Source organism: Haplochromis burtoni, unplaced genomic scaffold, assembly GCF_018398535.1.
Source record: "Haplochromis burtoni strain Fernald_Lab_line unplaced genomic scaffold, NCSU_Asbu1 Contig_21, whole genome shotgun sequence".
Taxonomy (NCBI): domain Eukaryota; kingdom Metazoa; phylum Chordata; class Actinopteri; order Cichliformes; family Cichlidae; genus Haplochromis; species Haplochromis burtoni.
Window position 1 is genome coordinate 2,967,479 of NW_024582382.1, and position 21,736 is coordinate 2,989,214.

The 21,736-nt window shown below is 42.0% G+C and overlaps 1 protein-coding gene across 3 annotated transcripts in view; it reads right to left on the bottom strand.

Annotated features, from left to right (window-relative positions):
* The window catches only part of rhbdf1a (rhomboid 5 homolog 1a (Drosophila)), a 29,503-nt gene extending 7,767 nt beyond the window's left edge, over window positions 1-21,736 (bottom strand). The window contains exons 1-4 of one of the 3 annotated variants that reach the window (XM_005920229.3): window positions 21,243-21,736; window positions 1,487-1,631; window positions 1,272-1,411; window positions 669-773 (exon numbers count right to left, since the gene is read on the bottom strand). In XM_005920229.3, coding sequence (XP_005920291.1) covers window positions 669-773; window positions 1,272-1,411; window positions 1,487-1,603 — 362 coding nt within the window. In that variant the 5' untranslated portion in view covers window positions 1,604-1,631; window positions 21,243-21,736. Of the gene's footprint in view, window positions 1-668; window positions 777-1,271; window positions 1,412-1,486; window positions 1,632-21,242 lie in introns of all 3 variants that reach the window. The other 2 variants (XM_005920228.2, XM_005920230.3) reach the window with 2 other exon arrangements.

Here is a 21,736-nt window from a genome sequence, read left to right on the forward strand (position 1 = left end):
TCAAAGGAAAATTCAGGCCAGCTAGCTGTTTCTGCACTAATTGCCAGCTGCAGAGTGAAGGCTAGGTGGAAATTTGATGGTGTTTATGTATTCTTAAGCTCACCCTTTCCTTAAGACGATGTAATATCTGTGTGACCCTTAGTTCTTGAAGTGTATGCTGGTGATAGGACTGCGTGATAAGCACAGACGTTGAGAGCCTTTTATTGCGTCAGCTTGGCTTCCGTGATTATGCCTGGTCATTGTCACTGCCCAGGAACATACTCTCTAATCTAACGGGGCCGTCAAATCCGGCATGTCATCCTTAAAATGCTGGTTCACTAATGAGCACTGCTCTAAGACAACATATACATCTTGTGATTTGTTTGGCAGATGGCCATTATTGGCCATTACTACAACATTTGTTTGTAACAGTAACAGGAAAATAACAGCTTTTCGTTTTGCATGCCCTTCTGACTCAGTTATAAAGAAGTCTTTGTGGTGATGACATGACGCATGGATGCGACATCCAGTGACTAAAAGAGAAATGGTTTCCTGTGATTTGGAAGCTGGACTGATACCGATCAAATGTCTAAGGCTGCATTAAAAGTATCAAGCCCATATATTATAATAGTGAACTCAGTAATTACAGATCTCTAGCCTCATTCTGAACCAAACACATCCTGGCGTACCTGAGCAGAGTTCTGGAGAGAGAGTGGTGTTTCCTGGTGCTGCGCCGTGCAGCCCGCTGCCCCTTAACGGGCACTGTGTTAATCCGCTCAAAGTGAACCCTCCTGCTGCTGTGACCAGGCAGAGCAGGACCACGAGGTGGCGAGAAGGGACAAGAAAGGGGAAGGAGAAGAAAAGAGAAAAGACAACAACAGGCAGTGAAAAGGAAATGTGCAGCTGGATAGCGCTGTGGCAGCCATGCGGAGAGAGCAAAGCAGATTGTTATGTAAAGGTTTTCATTTAGAGTTCCAAAATTAGGAAGGTAATACCGGGCAGAGGACATCAAGATGTTAACGGGAAGCAGTTAGGAAATTTGGAAAAAGGTAAGGGAGGGGAAGTTACTTTTTAACATGCCACCATCCACTATTTAACTTTGCATGACATCCCATAATCTGTAAACTAAAGTCACAAACTCTAGCCAACAAGACGTGGGCTACAGCTTCACTGCATGCTACTCTGCTAAGGAGATGTTAAGTTCTTAAAGTTAAAATTCTAAAGCTTCTTGAAGTGTTAATCCTAAACTTCCATATTGTGGGTGATGGCAATAAAAAAAACAAGTGTTTTACCTCTTAATGGTCTGAGTGATGGATGACTGGCGTTGCAAGACAGGCCGCCGGGTGTCAAAGACATCGCGGGGTGGGGACTGGAGGTGAGAGGGCTCGACTGGCATGCTGATACTGCGCAGAAAACCCTGTCTCTTCACCGGCTGCAGAGGAGATTTATTGGAAAAGTGTTAACACACATAAATGACAACAGTGACAAAAAGTAAGGGAAAGAGCACCTGAACAAATGTGGGAGGCTCATCTAGTGACATCTGAGTCGTGGGAATGTCCAGCCTGAGCCAGGGAGGCTTCTTCCTCTGCAGGCTGCTGGTGCTTTCCCGCTGTGGTTCAGCCATGTTCTCTGTCCCACCCCAGGCCTGCCAGCTATGCACACAGAGAAGGAGCAGATGGCATTAATATAATGAGCCTCAATGTATCAAATGCAATTAACAGAAATACCACAGGGCCACAATGCACATGTGTTTTCTGCTGTAAACATGGTGATCACAATGATTTTGTGCTGCAGAAGTGCTTCACAAGAGGGTGCTAAGGCCCCTTATTTGATTCAAGCATGGGCGTTCACACAGTTTCACACAGCTCTGATTATCAGACAGTAAAGTGGAAACCACTGAGAATAGTCTACAGCTCACTCCTTCCTTGAAACAGATCATCTTAAGTCTTTTTTTTAAAGCAATAAATATCTTTTTCGGAGTGAGGAAGTTAGCAGGTTTCAACATAATCCCTTAATTCTACAGTTAAAAATCAAATGCAATCCTTCTTTGCGGTTAAAAGCAGCTCTACAAGAGACTAATGACTGTGTATGTGCTCCCACGACAAGACCCGCGGACCACAGGAGGCGCTCAGTATACATCAGCATCAGACATCCCCGTCTGTAGCTGCAGCCTTGTTATCACCAGCCTTTCCTTTAATTGTCCCATCCTCTAACTTCACTTCTCTGGGTATGATCGTGGCTCAAGAGTTGGGAGTTCGCCTTGTAATCGGAAGGTTGCCGGTTCGAGCCCCAGCTTGGACAGTCTCGGTCGTTGTGTCCTTGGGCAAGACACTTCACCCGTTGCCTACTGGTGGTGGTCAGAGGGCCCGGTGGCGCCAGTGTCCGGCAGCCTCGCCTCTGTCAGTGCGCCCCAGGGTGGCTGTGGCTACAATGTAGCTTACCATCACCAGTGTGTGAATGTGTGTGTGAATGGGTGGATGACTGGATATGTAAAGCGCTTTGGGGTCCTTAGAGACTAGAAAAGCGCTATATAAATACAGGCCATTTACCATTTATTTTCCTAATTCCTATGAAAATCTGCACTCTTTAACCCCCTTTACTCTACTCCTTGGCACTTCCAAAGATCAAGCACTACCCTATGAATTTTTTTGTACTCATTTATCATTGATTAAATCAGCTGTTCAGTCAGCAGTTTGGAGGAATGAACAAAATAACTGACCGCCTTTCTTTAAAGTGGAAACGTGTGAACTTGTGAGACTATAGAGCGGTTAAAAAACAACAACAAATAAATCTGATAAGTCCCTTCCCTGTCCTTGTGCAAGCTCTGACTGGGCTTCTCATGAGGTTAAAATGCCTCACATGGCAGTTCATTTCTTCATTCATTTTAAAAATAAAATCACATCAGGGGCTTTGACTCAAGCTTTCATCAGCCACACTGGGTCATGTCCTCACTTCTCTTTCTACAGTTCAAGCGTCTTAAAAAAATGTCCACGCCTTCTAGTGACCACATCTGCTCCACATTGTCAGTTTAATGCACCACAGGCTTCTGTTTCAAGCCCAAGTGATGATGGAAAGTGTTATTAGTTGATCTCAGCAGAGCTGGAAGGAAAGCCTCACAATGAGACCAGCAGGGTCATCGCCAGTGTGTTAACATTTAAACATGGCTGACCTCTTCCTGACAGATATTTCTTAATTTGCAGGCTCATAAAAGGGCACCGGTATAATTGCTGTGTCACATGCTGACATTTCTCCCACTGCAATGCTGGGAAAGTGCTACTTTACGCAGAAAATCTAGATGGGATCTTTATAATACAATAGCATACACTTAAGGGTGTTACATTGGGGGTTTATCTGTCATTCACTCTCCCTGTGGAACATTTTGGACTCATGCACCTATTAGGTATTTATCCCAACTGCTGTTTGACCTTGAGTGACACTTCCCGATACCAGATTATCGCCGCAGACTGGACTAAAGCCGGCTGGTGATGAGTCAAATGGATTGATGAGTAGAGCGATGACAGCATGCAAAATGTATTTACTTTTTTATTATTCTCAACTTTGTCCCATATATTTGGCCTCCGGTGACTTCACTTATGTTTAATCTGTTTAATTTACATGTAAATTCACAAAAGAACAATCACTGTCTTCATCTTTGTCATTGCCCAGCCACTAACATTTGGAAAATACAAGTGTGACACCAGTCACACACTCACTGTTGCAACAACAGCCATCTCTCTTGCCCCGAGCTAGAATATCCAACATTTAATTACTTTTGCCATTAGTTCAAACAGCGGGGCTCCTGATATAGAGCAGATCAGCGAAGGGAGGGAGGAGGGAGCATCCGGCATAAACTGGGACTGAACTGAAGCACCCAGAAGCTAATTTTGATTTATGCTTAATCTGTTTTGATTGCTTTGGCTTGGGCCACTCCTTCTTCAACTTATTTTGCCCTGAATGCTGTGTTGATGGTGCTTTGACTTCAGAAAATAAAGGAGGGTTAGGTGGAATCAGACTAATTTACTCTTATTGTTTCAACGCTAAGCTTCCTCCTGCTTTAGGCTCTTTTCTTGCCTGCTGCATCCCACTCATCTCATCTGTATTTGCATAAGTGATTGTCATTTACAGGCAATCACAAGTTTCATTTTCTCTAAACAATTTTTTAGATTATGTAAATGACGTCAGAGAGAAAATCTGACAGCTGAAAGAGATGTTTTGTATATCTCACAGAGCGGGAACAGCAAGAATGGCAAGGACTGTGTCCCAGTCATTCCACATCTGTAAAAGTAGTCTTGCTGGAGATGCCAGTATAACCTGATGTGGCAGGATTAATCCAGCCATATGCTACTGTTATAATTTTCCATTAGTCTACTGGTCAGTGGGCTGCAAGGGCATTTGGTCAAATCCCAATGTGAACTTCTAACTTTTAACAGACAGACAAGCCAAGTGCCTTGGAAGTCTGTTTCTGTCTTTCTCTCCCGTCTCTCTCAAAAATCAACATTGCAGCTGATCTGGCATGGGCCCGCAACTCGTGTCTTTGGAGGGGTTTAGCTGGAACAGTGGGTATAGTCATTGCTGAGTTGCACCAACACACGTTTCACAGTGAAAAAATATAAATCACTGCAAGGAAAAGGTCAGATTCAAGGCTGGTCCCTGTCTGAGGAAGACTGGATATCACAGGCAGGATGTCCTTCAGGAGCAGATATCCTTAGGGGAAGAGGAGTTAAACTCTGTCTTTGGCACTTATTCAGAGTGCTGGATTATCCTTTCCTCAACATTCCACTGTTATCTGCAATCACTTGGGGACTCAAGGCTAAAACGCACCCGAATGTCTACTATGAAGGTGACTGTGCTTTTTTTTTTTCTCGTGGCGTATGGCAACAATTTCAAGTGTCTGTTTACATTCCCACTGCTGATTGATGTGTGCATACCACAACCACAGATTAAATCTACTTTTTTTAAAAAAAATTCCAAACAATTTGTTTTGACTTCAAGATTCACATCTAAAGCGGGAAAGGGAAAACACCCACATCCATAAATTAGGACAGTGCCTCGCAAGACTGGCTCCCTGCCGTCAGCTGGTCCTTGTAAGAAACTAACACTTCCTACTCAATCACGAGATCCACGACAGCGTGGATTGTTTTTCATTCTGCCTCTCCAGGACACATTAGGCAGCAGAAGACAGACAGGCGAACAAAACACAGAGATCAAGCTGACATCTCTCCAGGTGCGGGGACGTCCAATGGGCCATAATGAGTGGGGCTGACAAGCATAACCGGAGCTCTTATTCTCTGTCTGGGAAGCTGCGTTATAGTCTGCATACAAACTCGAGCCCAGTGAAGTTTTCCATGCCATCATTTAATGTAATCACTTGGGAAATGGTCTTCAGTCATGCACATAAAGACATTAGCTTATGACAACAGAGGCCCAGCTGTCACAGGTGAGGCTTAAAGTCAAATAGAAGACAAGCTTGGAGGATGAAGCTCTAAGTGCTACCTCAGACACTTTCAGGAGCAAGAGAGAGAAAAAGCTTCTCTCAGACGGAGGCCGTGCTATTTTTCTCTGCAACATATCAGTTTTTGTCCAGCAGCTTGTATGCCTCAAATATGTGAAGCACCTTGGATAGGCGCATAACCCTTGTGTTTTACATGCCTCTCATAAATAAAATAGTAATCTGGCTGTGACCTCCTTTATATCAGAGACATTGCCTTTTCCACACACGCCTGCATCACAATCTACGGCTCTCAGTCAGTCGCTTTACATTTTCATCACCATTAACATTACAATAAAAAAAATTTCCGGTACAAATGAGTTATCTAGGTATTTACCAAGGGTATGAAACTCTACGATATCAGTTGTTTTAGATATCAAATTAACGAATCAAACATTTCTGAGATAATTAGCCCAGAGACGCATTTGTACAGTCTTGGAATCTTCTCCATCCGCGGTCGTTTATAATCTCAGTGAATGCCATACCCACATTCCACAAGAGCTCTGGTAGAAATTAAGCCAAGCTAAAATGGCAGCGCCAAAACCACATGAAGTCTAACAATTATGGACAGGAGCTGGCTGGTTTCCGGGTACTGTGTGTGCTCTGCTGCTATGTGCTGCTCTACAGGAGGCAGACTGGCTGCAACCACACTTCGGGTGGCTGAGAGAGCTGTGTCACTGAGGCTGACAGAACCTAAGGTGCCTGGCCAAGTAGGATCCTGCTTGTTCCCAGCATGGCTTGTACATCCAAGGTTTACGTTGGAAAGGAAGAAAGGCTGGATACGAAGGATGGATGACCTGGTTAATCTGAGGAGTGAAAAATCAAGATACCTGATTCATGAAAGCATCAGTGCTTCCTGGCCTCGAGCATTCATTCCTCCGTCGATACTCTTTATTTTGGTTTCGTTTTCGTTTTAATTCCTGCATGCGGTTCCTGCGGTCGTTTTCTCACTATAGCCAAGCTTTAAATTAACACTCATGCATTACCTAAACATTCTTGCTTGATGGATTTTTTGACATTTGTATGTAATCTATGCAGATTCCAGACAGACTAACAGGTTAGAGACACAATGAACAAACAGGTTATATTAGTTTCACTCCCCCATTCTCTAACAGTTAGTCATTCACTATAAATGCTCCTACTATCCATTGTTTCTCTTTTTTCTCTCCTTGCTGGAGGCAAGACTTAACACTGGAAACAATGGAGGGAAACCGCATTATTCAAGTAGTCACTCTTACTTAGTTATTCTTTTACTAGTGTAACTAGAAACACTATTCATAAAAGGCTCTTTGCAGCATAAATACACAGCACAAAAAAAGAGAAAAAGTCTTCAAATTAAATGTCATCTAGAGCTGAAACACTCTTAAATCAGTCTCAATATGCAGTTGACAGAAGCTCCCCAAAGGGAATTTCGTAATGATGAGTAGAAACTCATGGCTATACAGTCATTCAAGGAAAATGGGCGGAGGTATCTCACACTGACAGATGATCTAAATATAATTTGTTTGCACAAAATAACACTGCAGGCTTGTGTCTTGTGTAGTTCCTGCATGCATCTGAGACCCATCTGCACATTAATTGTAGAAGGTGGCTTTTGATCTTTATATAGCACATTGTGCCTCCAACTGGGATGAATTAAGAAGCTGACAAAACTACAAAGCTACTGATATTTCATTCGGGCGTGGAGTAGAGAAAACAGGCGCTAAAAATAGACGTGGTATACTGCACAGCGGACATTACTGCCAGGTGACTTCACCAGTTGTGGAAGTTGATTTGATGATAGAGTTACAAGTTCTGATATAACCAAGGGAGTAATTAGAACATGCCACTAACGTGTCACTTCTTTTCTGGCCACTCTTGCGAGTATGAGAGCAGTGGGAAAACAAAATTAAGCTGTGTGGTCCAGACTTTGAAGCCACTCTCTATTTCCACTGATTATTATGCATATTTTACAGGAAAGAAAATACTCTGCGAATCACTGCCACAGGCATGAGAGTCAAGCGCAACTGAGCGCCAGCAAAAGCTGCAGTCATCCGAATTGACCCTAGTGACATGTGACAGGCTGTCACAGCAAACCAGCCCTTACGACATTAAAAAAATACACACAGAGGCAGCAGAAATATCCGACGCAGCTGACCCTTAGATCAAGTGTCACAGCTAGCTGAGGCGCAGGCATAGTGGGCGGGCAAGCCCGCTGCGACTGGCAAGGTAGATGGTGGGCATGGATGATATGCCCAGCCGAGAAGGGTGGAAAAGCTCAGGCGTTGCCTTGTTTGTTTGTTTTTCCAAATATCTCAGCTCAGGCTTTTAGATTTATAATTTTTTTTTAACCTAGCAGATTTTACCTTTTAGTTGCTGTAGCTTCAGTATCAAGTGTCAGATTTGTATGGCATCCAACGCTAGGCTCTCACACCAGTGTTTACTTTATGACAGGATCACGAGCCAAAGATATGAATAGCGTACAAAAGTATAAATGGCCTCCTAACAGCAGGCTGTGTGCATGTGGTGTATTTATGGAAGTCGATTGCAAATGTACGTCTAGACAAAAATAAATAAATAAAAAAAACATCCTGCTTCAGATCACCGGGTGGCAAGCTGGTTTCTGACAAAAACCAAACTGTGAAAAAGCGCATCAAGTTATCTATAAGGAACTAGATGTTTATCCCTGTAAAAAGAAACGGGCACCACAAGTTCTATCTGTATTCGCCATCAAACGACATGCACCCACTTCCCTTCCATCACAAAGCCTTATATCTTGCCCAGGAGCTAGAAAATTGTGCTCTACTATTTTATCAGCACAGGTCCCCGCCCTTCACCGCGCATTAATATCCTGCAACAGGAAATCAATGCAAAGGAGTGCTGACACATGTTACACTACAATGAAACCAAGATATCATATTCCTTTAATCTTAATGTGTTTAAAAACAAAATAGCACCCACCTGGATATGAATTCTACTCAAGCCAAAGCTTGCTTCCTTTTTGCAGACACTTTGGTCACATATGCAACAACACGTGTGTCTAATTCAGCGCTTGAATTATTCAGTCATTCTGCACAGGTAAATTATTTACAACATAACTCCTACTGGAGCCCCTGGGCATATACAGGTGGCTGCATGTGGTCGTGGAAAGTTAAGCTGTAGCGTCGCCATTCTCGGTGTTGTTAAGAATAGATAGATAAGGCCTGTCTTCACTTTAGTGGAACAAGGAGGGAAAATAAAGCTCATTTGATAAATCTGTATAACGTCTCAGTCGTGGGCTGCTTGCGTCTGTAATCTTCAGGAAGCAGCAGACAGTAAAAACTCCCTCACCGTGGGTTATATACACTACACATGCCAAGACAACTAGATAGAGTTTCACATAATAATAAGAGAGTTGTGTGCATAGTCTCTGTCTCTTCAGTTAGATAAGGTACCACCCTGTTGAATCATTTGACCGTGAAATGGCCTTCACCACTTTGGGATTAAGTAGTTGATAAGCAGTTAGTTTTAGGCTTGGACTCCAGCTGCCAGACCTGAAACCTGCTGCATTTGTTTGCTGTAGAAGCTTATCATCAAAGTGCTGAATCTCTAGCTCCAGCCTGTCTGCAACAGTGTAGGAAAATTCAGCAGCAGCTAAGTCCCGATGTACAACTCTGCACTGTGTGGCGTATAAGAGAGCACATGCAAGTACGCACAAAATGCATGTCGAGAGCACTTAATGAAATTCAACAAGGCTGTGATACCTTCGAGGAGACGACCTGATCTCAGGAAGATGTTTTAGATATTAAGCCAGAATATTAAACATTACAGCATATTCTGAGAAAAGCCGTGAAAGGCAATGGCATAAAGTAATAATGAAATGAATCAAATGGTATTCAGGGAGCAATTTTACAGGCAATTGCATTCTCATAAATCTGAAAGGCAATTCCAAACTATGAAAATATTTTGGCATCCAAATTAAACAAGGGCTGTTAGACCAGATCAAAATAATGTAAATGTCAAAGATATCTATTTGTGCTACATGCCATAATCAGAAGATCAATAGCATGCACATCAGACTTTCTGACAGGGTTGCATTTTCATTAAACCTCCAACAGTTTGACAGCATGTTAAGCGAACAGCTTAAAAACGAGAAGTCTTTTTACACAACAAAGGGAAGTAAGTCAGTCTTCTTTGTGAATACCATCTCTTCCTGGTGTGTCCTGAGACTACATACAACCATCTTATTGTCTATAGGAGGTTTGACATTCTCCCCTTGAATGAGTAAGAGGAGAATCTTAGAAACGGCGTGCCCGAACAACATGTGATCCTCATCTAAATAGTTTCCAGCATGATATCAGACTGAATCAACCCTACAAAAGACTTCATTGTATGGGCTGATGTGGACTGGGCTGAACAAGGGTCATTGTGCAGGCCGATCACAGTCAAAAAAGCTACAGCGGGCTGAAGTTTTCATTGCTTCATCAATGGAAATGGTGCAGTAAGCAAATTCCCAGCTGAGATAATTACTGAGGGTGACGCACAAGATGAGTTAGCGACGTTAAGGTGGTATGCACCTTAAATATATATGCGCCAATACATTTTCAACCTAAAACACTGTTGCACATAGAAAACCATCTTCATCTGGACAGACCTTTTAGCGCAGCTGTTTGTTTATAATGTTTGTTTGGCAGTTCTAGACTTATTTATTCATCATCATAAATCATCACATATCACATAACCGTTTATGTACACAGGGCAGGTATCAGTGTAAACAGGAAGTGGATGGAGCTTGTGTAGAAAGAGCAATAACCAGAAATACCAGAGATTTCTTTGCTCAGGCCAAAAATGAGGAAGAATTGTTACTGAAAGAAACGTATGTGCAGCTAAAACTGGGTTTGGGGGCTGCAAAGTAAATATGACAACATGCTTGAGCAACAGCGAGAAAATTATCCATTGCTGGGAAAACACATAACAATGGGAAAGTGGGAGTATCCACATGAGACGGATGAAACCAGAAAGAGAGAAAAAAAAACATTTGAGGTCTGAAAAGTTAAACCTCCATTCTCGATTCCTTATAACCAAAGAAGTTTGGTTAAATGGAATATAGCCCCAGCTCTCTTGATCTGTGACACCAGTAAAGACTTTCATTAAGACTTTATAGGCTCAGTTGCTGGTCATAAGTCTTACTAAATACAATATTATATCTATTTTGTAAATTATGTCCCCATTACAGTGGTCCCTTGCTATATCGCGGCTCACTTTTCGCAGCCTCGCTGTTTCATGGATTTTTTTGGGGATGTAATTTATTTATTTATTTTTTTTACAGCAGATTGTGTTCTGCGTCCTGATCGGATGTAGCTTATTTTCAATCAATCTTGTGCCGTGTCTCCTGTACAGTACAGAATTCGTTCAGCGTGTCAAATTTACATAAATCTTTGCTAGCAGAAGACAACAAACACAACAGTGTCGAGGTCAAAGGATTATAAGGCGCATTAAGTGAAACCAAACGGTCAGATAAGTCAAACTTTACTCAACTCATTCTTCTTGCTTCCTCTACTTCTGTACCATTGATTCATTCATGTTGCTCTAACCTAAATCTTTGATTTCATTCTATAATACTGGACTTATTTTTCTACAACGGTTTGAACTTTGACAGTGTTTAAACAAGAGAGACACGTGTGAAAATGTCGATGCCTGTTTGAGAAAAGTGTATAAAGTGTGTCGTGAGAGGTTTTACAGCCTTAAAACAGCTATAATGATTGTAAAAAATAAAGTTTGCTACTTCGTGGATTTCACCTATCGCGGGTCATTTTTAAAACGTAACACCTGCGATAAACGAGCGAACACTGTATAGTCAAATAAGGCAGTAAAGGAAGCTTTGGAGCAACCCCACTTTCTGACTGACACGTAGTACTAGTTGCTAAAATGAGCTTGAAGTGTCTCTTGGTTTCTCGCTCATTCACACCATACCGTCACCCCTAACTTGTCACGTCCGGATTTAAAACACTAAGACTACCACAATGATAACGCTAAGCTCGACGCTGCACTGCTGGAGTTCACCAACAAATGGCTGTCTTCTATATACAGGCTGTAGATGGGACTAAAACAGAGTTGTGACATTTTCAAAGTAAACCGTGTCAGCAGTAAGCCTGTGTAACTAATCTGAATTAATGTTCTATTACAATTTTGGCTTAAACAGCTGTGCTGCGTTCTCTTTAGTTATAAACGCAGTTTACTCTGGTTTCTCTCCTTCCTTTGAACCCAAACCGTCTGGCCGTACCACTGTGGCAGTTTCAGTTCAGCTTGAGCCAAGACGAGAAAAAAAGGTTTTGGTCAACAGGAAAGCCTTTTGGTTTCAAGATGTATCATGAGAAACAAGTTAGAAAAATAATATTTTTCTGTTAAGGTAATCATGTTTGAAAGGTCTCAGTGTTTACCAAAATAAATGTGATTATGAGTTTTGCTTTAAACAAGCATCCTTAGCCTTTTCTAACAGTCTTTTCTAAAAATGTTCAGGTGCTAGTAGCAGCGTCTGTGCTAAACTCAAACACAGCAAAAGTTAGACATGTGGATAGACCACAGTTATGTTAATAGTTTAAAAAAATATAAAACATTAAAAACAAACTGTAATGCATCATCCTCCAGTGTGTGTTTAGGTTTATCTTGTGTTCTAATCAACATGATTAAAAATACTTCACAAAGGGCAGCCATTAGCTTTGTCATCTTGTCTCACATCCTCTGTGAGAAACCACGAGCACGACCACAGAGGTCAGGTTACTGCTAGTTTTAATGAGGAGGGCTGGAAGGAAGGAAATGCAGAACAGAGAAGGGGGCGAGGTGAAAATGAAGGCAGGAAACACACCGCAAACTGGGTGCGTTCTCTGCGTCCGGTCCACACGACCATGCAAACAACATACATTTGCTCACATGCACAGGAACACATCCACACTGCTGTCCACTGTAAAAGAGAACGTCACCGTCCGCCAAAAATAATTGGTCTGGTCTGAGTCAGGGTCGCCGCCCACTCTGGCCGCAGAGCGAGATCTTTGTAGTGTGACATCAAAGCTAACATGCCTGTTGAAGAGAGCAGATAACACGCGGCCTGTAGCACGGTTTCAAGCAGAGGAGAGAATAGATGCTGTGACACTGAGCTTCCAAAGTGGAGATGGTTGTGTAGAGGAGTTTAAAAAAGGATAAAGGAGAGAAAAAAAATTTATTCTGAAACTGGCACTGTAGATGAAAAACTAATCCGCACAGCGATGAAGAAGAACTTTTGAGAAACCCACAATCAAAATCATTTAAGCCTTGATTATAGTTGTAATAAAGCATTAAGTATTCATTTTTTCATCAAAAATGAGCAAACCGAGCCGCCTTCTTCTACGAGCACACTAAAGAGAATCTATGTTATTAGGCAAACAGCAGCATCCATTTCAAGGATGTAAGATAAAAAGCTTATGTGAGATAAAACCCAACAAGTGTTTATAAAAGACACAAACGGAAAACAAATGTTAAGAACGGCTCACACTTATTAATCCCAAACACAGGATATTCATCGCTCAGTCTAACACCAGAAAATCTAAATGACGAGTTATTCTCTTAAATATGAGTCACCCTCTACTCAGCTGCTAATTTTATTCAGCAACTGATGGACTCGACCGTCTCACAATCATGGTTTTCACTCTTTCCATCTTTAATAATTTCATTTAACACACTTGCTGTTATTACTAAAAAGCCTCATATGAACTCAACCTTCACATCCAATTTCAGGAAACGCCTCTTTGAGAGATTTGCGGACCTTAAACAGAGTACTGCTTATTGACTGGCTGCATTGATTATCACCACTGGAGGCTGTGAAAATACACAGTATAGCTACATAGGAGCAGTGGATTGTAGGCATGTGTGTGAAAGCATAAAGCTGTGCATGCAGGTGCTGAAAAAAGGCCTGAATTATGGGGAATATGAAACCAATTCTTCTGCAGCAAAACAGATTCAGCGTTCTTGTAATAGAGCCTCTGTTTGGGTTGATAGAAGAAGCTTGATTCTATAAAGATGAGATTTCATTTCTTCCTGGAGAAAACGGCAGCAGAAGCCTGTGTATTGCAGAGAGAGCCAGCCTTTTCGGTTTCACATACAACAGCTATGTTTTTCAAATACAGCTTCCACATTTAACTCCCCTTCGAATGTCACACGGGAAAATATGTGGATGAAAGGAAAAGCTGGAGAAACAGTATTTGTTTGGTTGGTTGTAACGTATGGACGGCGAAGTGATCCGACCAACAGATAAGTGCTTATTCACAGCCAGTTCTCACTGCTGGGAGGAACACACAAATCAGCCGCGCGTAATCAACATTTGTTTGAACAGTTGTGCGAAAAAGGAATAAAATTAACGATAAACAGTCTGCTTCTGATCTAGTCTTTGAGATATTCAACCCACTCAGGAGAAATCTGTGAGGCCAACTGTGCTGAGACACCAATATGAGTCACATGGCATTTTGGCAGAGGCTGTGAAGAGTGTAGATTGGGGAGCAACGACTGAGGAACAAAGAAAGTCAGGTGACTATGTGTCAAAGCTATTATTAGATGGTGTCATTTTAAGGCATTTCAATGACTAGTTTTCACAAAAAGGATGAAAATAATGTTTTTTAAAAATATTTTCACATTTAATTGGAATTTGAATTGAACTAAATTACTTTAAAATAAAGGTAGATTCATTGATTTTGACCCATTATTTTGTTTTTTCTGTCTTTTGTCAGAATACTACAAATATTGAACTGCAGAATTTCACATTTGTAATAGTTTTCAGTTTACCTCTCGTGAAAGCCTAATTCAGAAAGTCTGGCTTTCTTTCCATCTAATGAAGGGGTAATTATTTCATGACTTCACAACTAATTGTGCAGACCCTTAAATATGTTACTTTGTGAACACGCAGGGGGATGCAGGGGGGATCATCCATAAGTGAACCCATGAGCTCTGAGCTGTGATCAGGGAGATGTAAAAGCAAGGATGAAGGGGGAGGAAAGAGCGAGAATAGAGGCGTGCAGCTGGGCCACAAGATCTGTGGAAAACTCTGGACAAAAGCACAGGAAAACTGGGAAGGCTGGGGCAGGTCCTATGGGACAGTCCCAGGCCCAGTGAGGGGAAGGCCTCCTTACTCTTCATGTAACTAAAGAGAACACAGTTTCTTTGTCTATGGAACTGAAATCAGTTTTTCCCTCCAGGTCAGAGAGCACGCACATAAGGACGGCTCCAAGTTTTGTTTGTGGTCTGAAAACCAAGACAACTACTGTGATGGAGAAGTGACAAACCGTCAGGAAACGAGGCAGAGACGGGAGACAGAATGTCTAAGTGGGAAAAGATGAGAGAACTGAAAATAAAACGAGAGGGCACAAACTCGGGTCGGTTCAAGAAAAAAAAACAACTTCTTTTTTGCATAATTGTTAATGTTCGTTTTTGCCTTTTTCTAAGCGAATATGCTTCACCACATATTAGGCTTGCAGACTGATGCCTTTCACTATAACTGGGCGTGATCAGCTGGGAACCATAAAAGACAGGCTTTACATCATTTTCCTTGGCACACTGAATTTACAAGCTCTGTCGGCTGGCAAATGGGAGGAAAAGTTGGCACCGGTGTAACAAGAAGCAGAGGAAGGAGAAAGGGAAAGTTAAGAGTTACAGAATCAGGTACTTTTAAATGTGCAAATTATGCCTGGGTTAAAGCCACATTATTCACAAAACACACAAAATCTTCCAAGCAGTTACTTAAAATCTATATTTAATATTTAAAGAGATGCATGACTGGCACATTTTGGACACTACTCAACGTTGGTCTTTCAAGGGTTCAGTCTCATTCCAAAGAAAAGAGCATTTCCACCGACTGTGATCCACCTCTTCCGAAAAAAGGCAGTAAAAAGACAAGTCACGGGAGTCCAAAACACACCCTCATTTCTGGGAAAGCTGCTGGAGTGAGTTTGGTGCATGGTATGTGATGTTGGTGGGACTGCGCTGAAACTGTCCAGATATAACTGTGCGCGTGCAAATCAATTCAGGGAACTTGGGTTTAGCAGTCTGGTGCACAATGAGGATTCACAGCCTCTGGGTATGACAACCAGCTGTGCCAAAGATAGAGGGTTAGGAGGGGAGTGGGCCGGGGGAAGGCTTCCTATTTAAAACAGCACTCTCATTGCTGCTGTAATAGTGCTGAGATACTATATCAGTCAGGGTGTTCCTAGTCAGGCCGACCCTCTGGCCTGACAAAAAGCTGGGGAAAAGTAAACAGACACTATGCAGTCCTGCAGTCTTTGCAGCAATGTGGACTAACAACAACTAAAAAGGTGGATGTAATTTTAAAGCTTCTGCGAAGAGACTTCATTCAAAAAAAAGGAAAAATTATTATTTATTAATAAAGAGCAATCCTTTTCTGAGCAACTAAAGAGTTTACATTGTTAAACTGGAGCGTACCTGCCTCTTTGGCATTATGCCCTAATCAATACACAAGTAGATATTGGACATTTGTATGAGATATTCATTGATCGAAATTTTTGTTTCCGATCCAGTTCGCTTTCACTTAATTTCCTGTTTCATTTCAGTTTTTACTGTTAAAAAATGTCTTCATTTAGTTTTTACTAGTTTCGGTATTACATTTAAATTTAGGCCAAAATGCGTGGGTGTATTTCTCATATGCAAGACATAATACGTTAAGAATATGTATTAGAATACCCATGTCATGCTGCTGACTCACAGTCATGACATCCCAGCTGCATTATGAATCAACCGTCCTCACGGCTGATGTGTTTGAAATGTGTTTTGTAGCCCTAATTAGGTTATTTTAGTTATCTAAAACACTGTACACATCCATTTCTAACTTCTAAATTGCAGTATTTCAATTAGCTGAAAAAGGAAGCAAAAGAAATTGGACATTATCTTGTGGTGAATCCTTCCTGCTGCTGGAGGATGAAAGCAGTTTAATGTATTTTCAATCTGGATGTATCAATAAGGCAATATATGGCCTTTAGCAAAACGTTAGTTAGCTATCTAACAATCTGTTTGCTTTTAGTTTCTGGATCATTCTATCGTGGTGACAAGGGGATTATATTTTGGTTTGGTTAACCCACAGGTTTCTCAAATCTTATCCAGAAGGCCCTACTTCAGAAGCCAAAAAAAAAAAAAGTTCACGTGCAAAACACCTTACAAGATTTTATCAATCATTAACATTACCAAAGGATCCAACCTGCCTTTATTTGTTTAGCTTCTGTAAAGCTATTATGTTCATTCAACTTCGTTTCAATTCATATTTTTCTCCTGGCTGTCAACACCCCACCTGCGGTGGCTTTGTAGAGCACATTAATCTAATCATAGTTTTTTCCAGTGTCCGTTTGAATGACCCAAAATTGACAACTAAGGTTTCTGTCCAAAAAAAAGAACTGCATAAGGAGCGAACGGTGCAAACTGACAATAAGAAAAGTGTGTTCACAAAAACTACATTTTGTAACCAGTGACAAACAAACTGGTTGAGACAATAAAAGCATTCATCATTTCCAACAAGGAGCAACTTTATTGGTTGGTTTCCCACAAGTTCACTATCACGTTGCACTGCAGTAAATGAACCCTGTGTAAGCTTTTAAATAGTCAACAGATTTCAGCCAGGGAAACTTCCCAGTTGCAACATACGATGTCTCGAGACATCAGGTAAATACTGCATATTTATTGGTTTATACACAGACACACCCTTTACGAGCTCTTCACACTCTTAAGAGGAAGATTAAAGGCCAAGGAGCCATTGCTGCTTGTCTCCAAGCACTGGCCTTCTGGGAGAAAGAGCAAACCATTCCCACCGCCCTGGAAGTGAGCTTTGCCCTGAGGTTAACCAGCCTCAGACGCCGTGTCAGTGACAACACAAGCTAGGAAGCCAAAAAAACACCCTGTAACTATCAATCTGACATTTAAAGTTTTCGTCTCTGTTATGTTGAGTTCAGCCAAGTAACTCTGAAAACAACTCCGGCAACACGTTTTTAATTTACAGCTTTTTTCCAAAGCAGTACACCTGAGGTTTCTAGTAAATTCTGTGAATACCAGTTCATGTATGGCTGTCATGCTCATGACAGACGAGGTGCTGACTGAGAGAAGGGCAGGCTGGCATTCTGGCAAATGGAAGCCCTGAAGGCTTAGAGGTAGACCTGAAATAGCACTGCCGCTGCTGCATGCAGCATTACATCACAACTAACTTCATCGTCATGGCTGCCACTGCATTACAAAACCAATGAGGTATCATGGGAAGGGGACAGCAGCGCCTGTGACTCACGCATCAAGTCATAAACGGGGGAAGAACTCGGACACTGTCTATTACTGTACCTGGTGTAATGTATTTCCAAACAAACAGCAGCCATTGGATGCGGATTCATACAAACACTGCACTTCCTATATAATTACATTTTGTGCACCACTACTAATACATGTTATATTCTGTTTATTGCTCTGAAAACAAGGCAGGATGTATCTGCTTACATTCCATGCTCTAAAGCATACTCTAGAGGCAGTTTTCTCCCACAAATATCACATGATTTGACATGCAAGGAAGGGGGGGGGGGGGGTGAGAGAAAACTCAGTGCTTCTTTTTGACAACTTAGTTAAAACCACATCAAAGTCAAAAAGGTACGAGCTGAGCAAGCGCCAGGGAGGGAGACATCAAACATTGCCTGTGAGCTCTCTCACTAGCAAGCAGACCTGACATGCTTTTAAGCTAATGTGCGGTTGTGGTAGCAGTTGTAACCAATATATTTAACGGGAATGCACATGCATTGTTTGGAAAGCAGCAGAACAAGTTGGTTAACATGTTTGACTTCTCTAGGTAATGCTGCCGTGCCCCAGATTCATACACCGGGCAAGCAGACAAAACTGTTGCAGCTTTCGCACAAAGCAGACGCTTCCTGAGATGACAGGTATATAAAAGTCTCAGACAAACATGTGTTTCAGCTGCACAACGGTTAGACATCAATCTTTTATGACACTACAATACATCTTTAACTCCATACGCTCGTAGGGAGGTCGAGCATTACAAATCTCTTTGAATTTTGTAGAAGAGAGTTTAAGAAAGGATACCAAACCTGTGAGGTCATACATCCTGCCGAGTGTTTTAAACTTGGGTTTTAATATATTTTTCTGATTTAGAAAAACAGAAGATATAGAATAACCAGGATGAATATCACTGCTTTAAAGGTAGCTTAAGCAAAATCAAAATCCTCTCTGCGTTTTAACAGAATTTTAACATGTGAAAGTTTTACATGAAAAGCATAAGTATTACATTATCTTAAAATTTAGAAGTGACAATATTTTGGGATAATAATAATAGCATGCAATGCTTTCTAATAAACACACTAATAAACAGCTGGGCTTCCACTGCAGAAACTCTGGACAGGTGCTAGGTAGAGGCAGTAATTGCTTCTTATTGCTGCTTTAAGCCTTTTATTTAGTAAAATTATTTAGCAACATCTTTAGCTGCATCTGGCTATGCCCCCCAGCTTTTTAGGGCTGCTCAGAGGTATCTTCTACAGAGTAGGCACTGTTCCCTTCAAAAGTATCCTGAAAAGGCCCTAAAGGGACATTTTTCTTGCAATCAGAACATGTGCATAAATATGTGCATATATGAACAGATTTAACCTAGCAGCCTCTACAGTGTGCACTATCTTGCTATTTAAACATTAATTAAGCAAATCAGCAGAGCTATTTTGTAGCAGGTTAGGAATTAACCCCAGCTTTAGAATGCCCAGTAAACAGGATTGTGAAGTGAGCCACTTTCTGACTCGTGATACAGATGTGTGTGCTGGTGAAACAGCCTGAGGTTATTTTGAGAAGCATGTGCTCTGCACACATGGAACTGTTCAGCCCAGTGACGCTCATTTCATTTGGACTCGGAGAAAGTGCAATCCAGACTGAAAATGACCCACAATCACAGAGAGTACACTCAAAGTTCGAGAACAGGCAGATTTTAGAGTTCAGAGGGGGGCTTTCAGGAAATCTCCAGCTTGTTTGTAGTCTTACTGAAAACTGCATCAGCCCATTGAAAGCGCATCAAAGTGAGCCCGCTGTAGGCCAGATAAGTGTGTCCTAAATGTAGATACAGCATCTTGAAGTGATTATAGGTCACACATAAAAACATTGCCAAGTTGCTGTTGTTATGCTTTGAGATACACAGGGAAAAATATCTACTGAAAATGGCAGTGAATGAAGGCTGATAATATCAATCACTGAGTGTAAAATCCTGCCCCGAAACAGTTTTGAACACCATGAAGCAGTTATACAGGATTGTACACTTGGCTAGGCTGATAGACAGATAACACACTGTGAGTCATGTAGGCATGACTACACCGTGGCCCCCTAAGCAGCCCTCTGCAAAACTCACATAGCAGTTGGTCAACAAAAGCCAGACTGAATGGTCGACCGGCCTCACCACAGCTACTCCCAGCTCCTTCCAAGTATCACATGGACATACAAACACACAAACACAGACACACTGGGAATATTCTCTCCAGGGTCCAGTTGGAGCAGACACAGAGGATAGGAATGAGTGCCACTATCACACATCGGGAGGTTGCTTTATTAGTGTGATTACATCACCCAGAGATATGATCCCCCGCTCCTGCTCCATGTGATCAGGAACACTGGGCACACAAACCAGGCCATGTGCTCCTATGTCCTGTCTGCCAAAATAACTCAGCAGTTTCTAATACAGTATGTCTATGGTTTCACTTCAGTCTGCCCAGGTACTGTACGACAGAGGTGCACATACCCTTTGTGGATGTCAATAAGAGTGCAGTTTGTTAATAAGTTTGCGCTGCTTGCGCTGCCATCCTGGCAGAGCTCCGGACCCCTGATGAGTCAAATCGAGACATTTAAGTGTCTGCTCCATGGGTATGATTTTGAGAAACGTGTGCCCTTCTCTTGAGTCACACTGAGTCACAGTGTGTCTGTGCATCACAAAAGCAGCAATTCAACAGAAAACAAACACCCAAAGACAAAATAATACTTTCAGGGTGCACAGAGGCTGAGACTGGGGGGTGGAAAGAAAATATTGTTTGCTACTCTTTCCTCGCACCCTTTACCCATTATGTACCATTTATGTGCACCCAGTTTATGATGATGAGCAAGAGGAAGAAAGGGTGATATGGGAGGAGAATGACAAAGATAAGGTCAGGTGGGATTCGATGTGTGCTGTGTTGCTTGATTATCCACAACACATTTATGCTACATCTATAATTCAGATGAGGCTGGGGCTTTCTCCCAGTGATGAGCCTACAGCCAGATTAGATAATCTAACCAGATGTTGAAATGGAAACCACCTCGCCTTTGGCTCATATGAGTCTAACGAGAGTAATATATCCTGAATTTGAGTTCAAGTACAAAAATAAAAGTAATTCACCTTTCCAGACTTCAAGCTCATTTCACACCCCATTAATTCCACTTCAACGCCTCTTTTACTATGTAGGTTAGGCTGTATCACACTTGTTAAGCAGGTGATTGGGCAAAAATATAGACCAATTATTGGCTGCTGTTGGAGCACTTTAAATAGCCCACTTTCTCTATGAAAACTTCACAATGAGTGCAAAATGGCAAAGCACTCCGTAACCTAACCGATGCCATGTTTACTACAGCCAACCCGAGTCTGAAGGGTTCCTCTGTGGATCAATTAACTGACCAGTAATTCAATCGACCGGATTGAGCTCGTTTCCACCGCGGTCACGACGCGTGAGCGCTTCCTCCGAGTCCTGCCTTCCGTAAGGGCGACCACACGAGAGTGCCACGATATAATGTCACAACTTACCCTTATAACAACCGGTTCAGTTGATTTCCAGCAGTGGAAGAAGAAGAGAAAAAATCCGATTCCACTGATTTTTCCACGGGCAGCAGATAAATGATTTGTCACATCATCCTGACAGCGGTGCGGCGATTAACGCGCTTCTTTTCTCACCCCGCAGATGGGTTTTCTTTCTTTTTTTTCTGTTATTTTGTTTTATTTTATTTTTTTAAGCCAATCCCAGTGCTGTAGTATTCAATCCGGTCACTCTCGATCCCAAGAGCAGCTGAGGCAGTCCAGGATGATTAAGTCGAAATGAGGCTGCCGTCCGGTTCTCTGCTACAGACGGAGCATTCCCACACTGCTCCATGGATCGACCCGGGGTAAGTTTCCTCCTGGCGGTTGTAGCAATTCAGTTTGGTAGAGAATCAGCCCCGCCCTGGGCTGAAGACGGTCTGTAGAGAAGGCGAGCCCGTCAAGATCACCAACCAATCGGTGTGTACACAGGGAGGCGCTGCTTC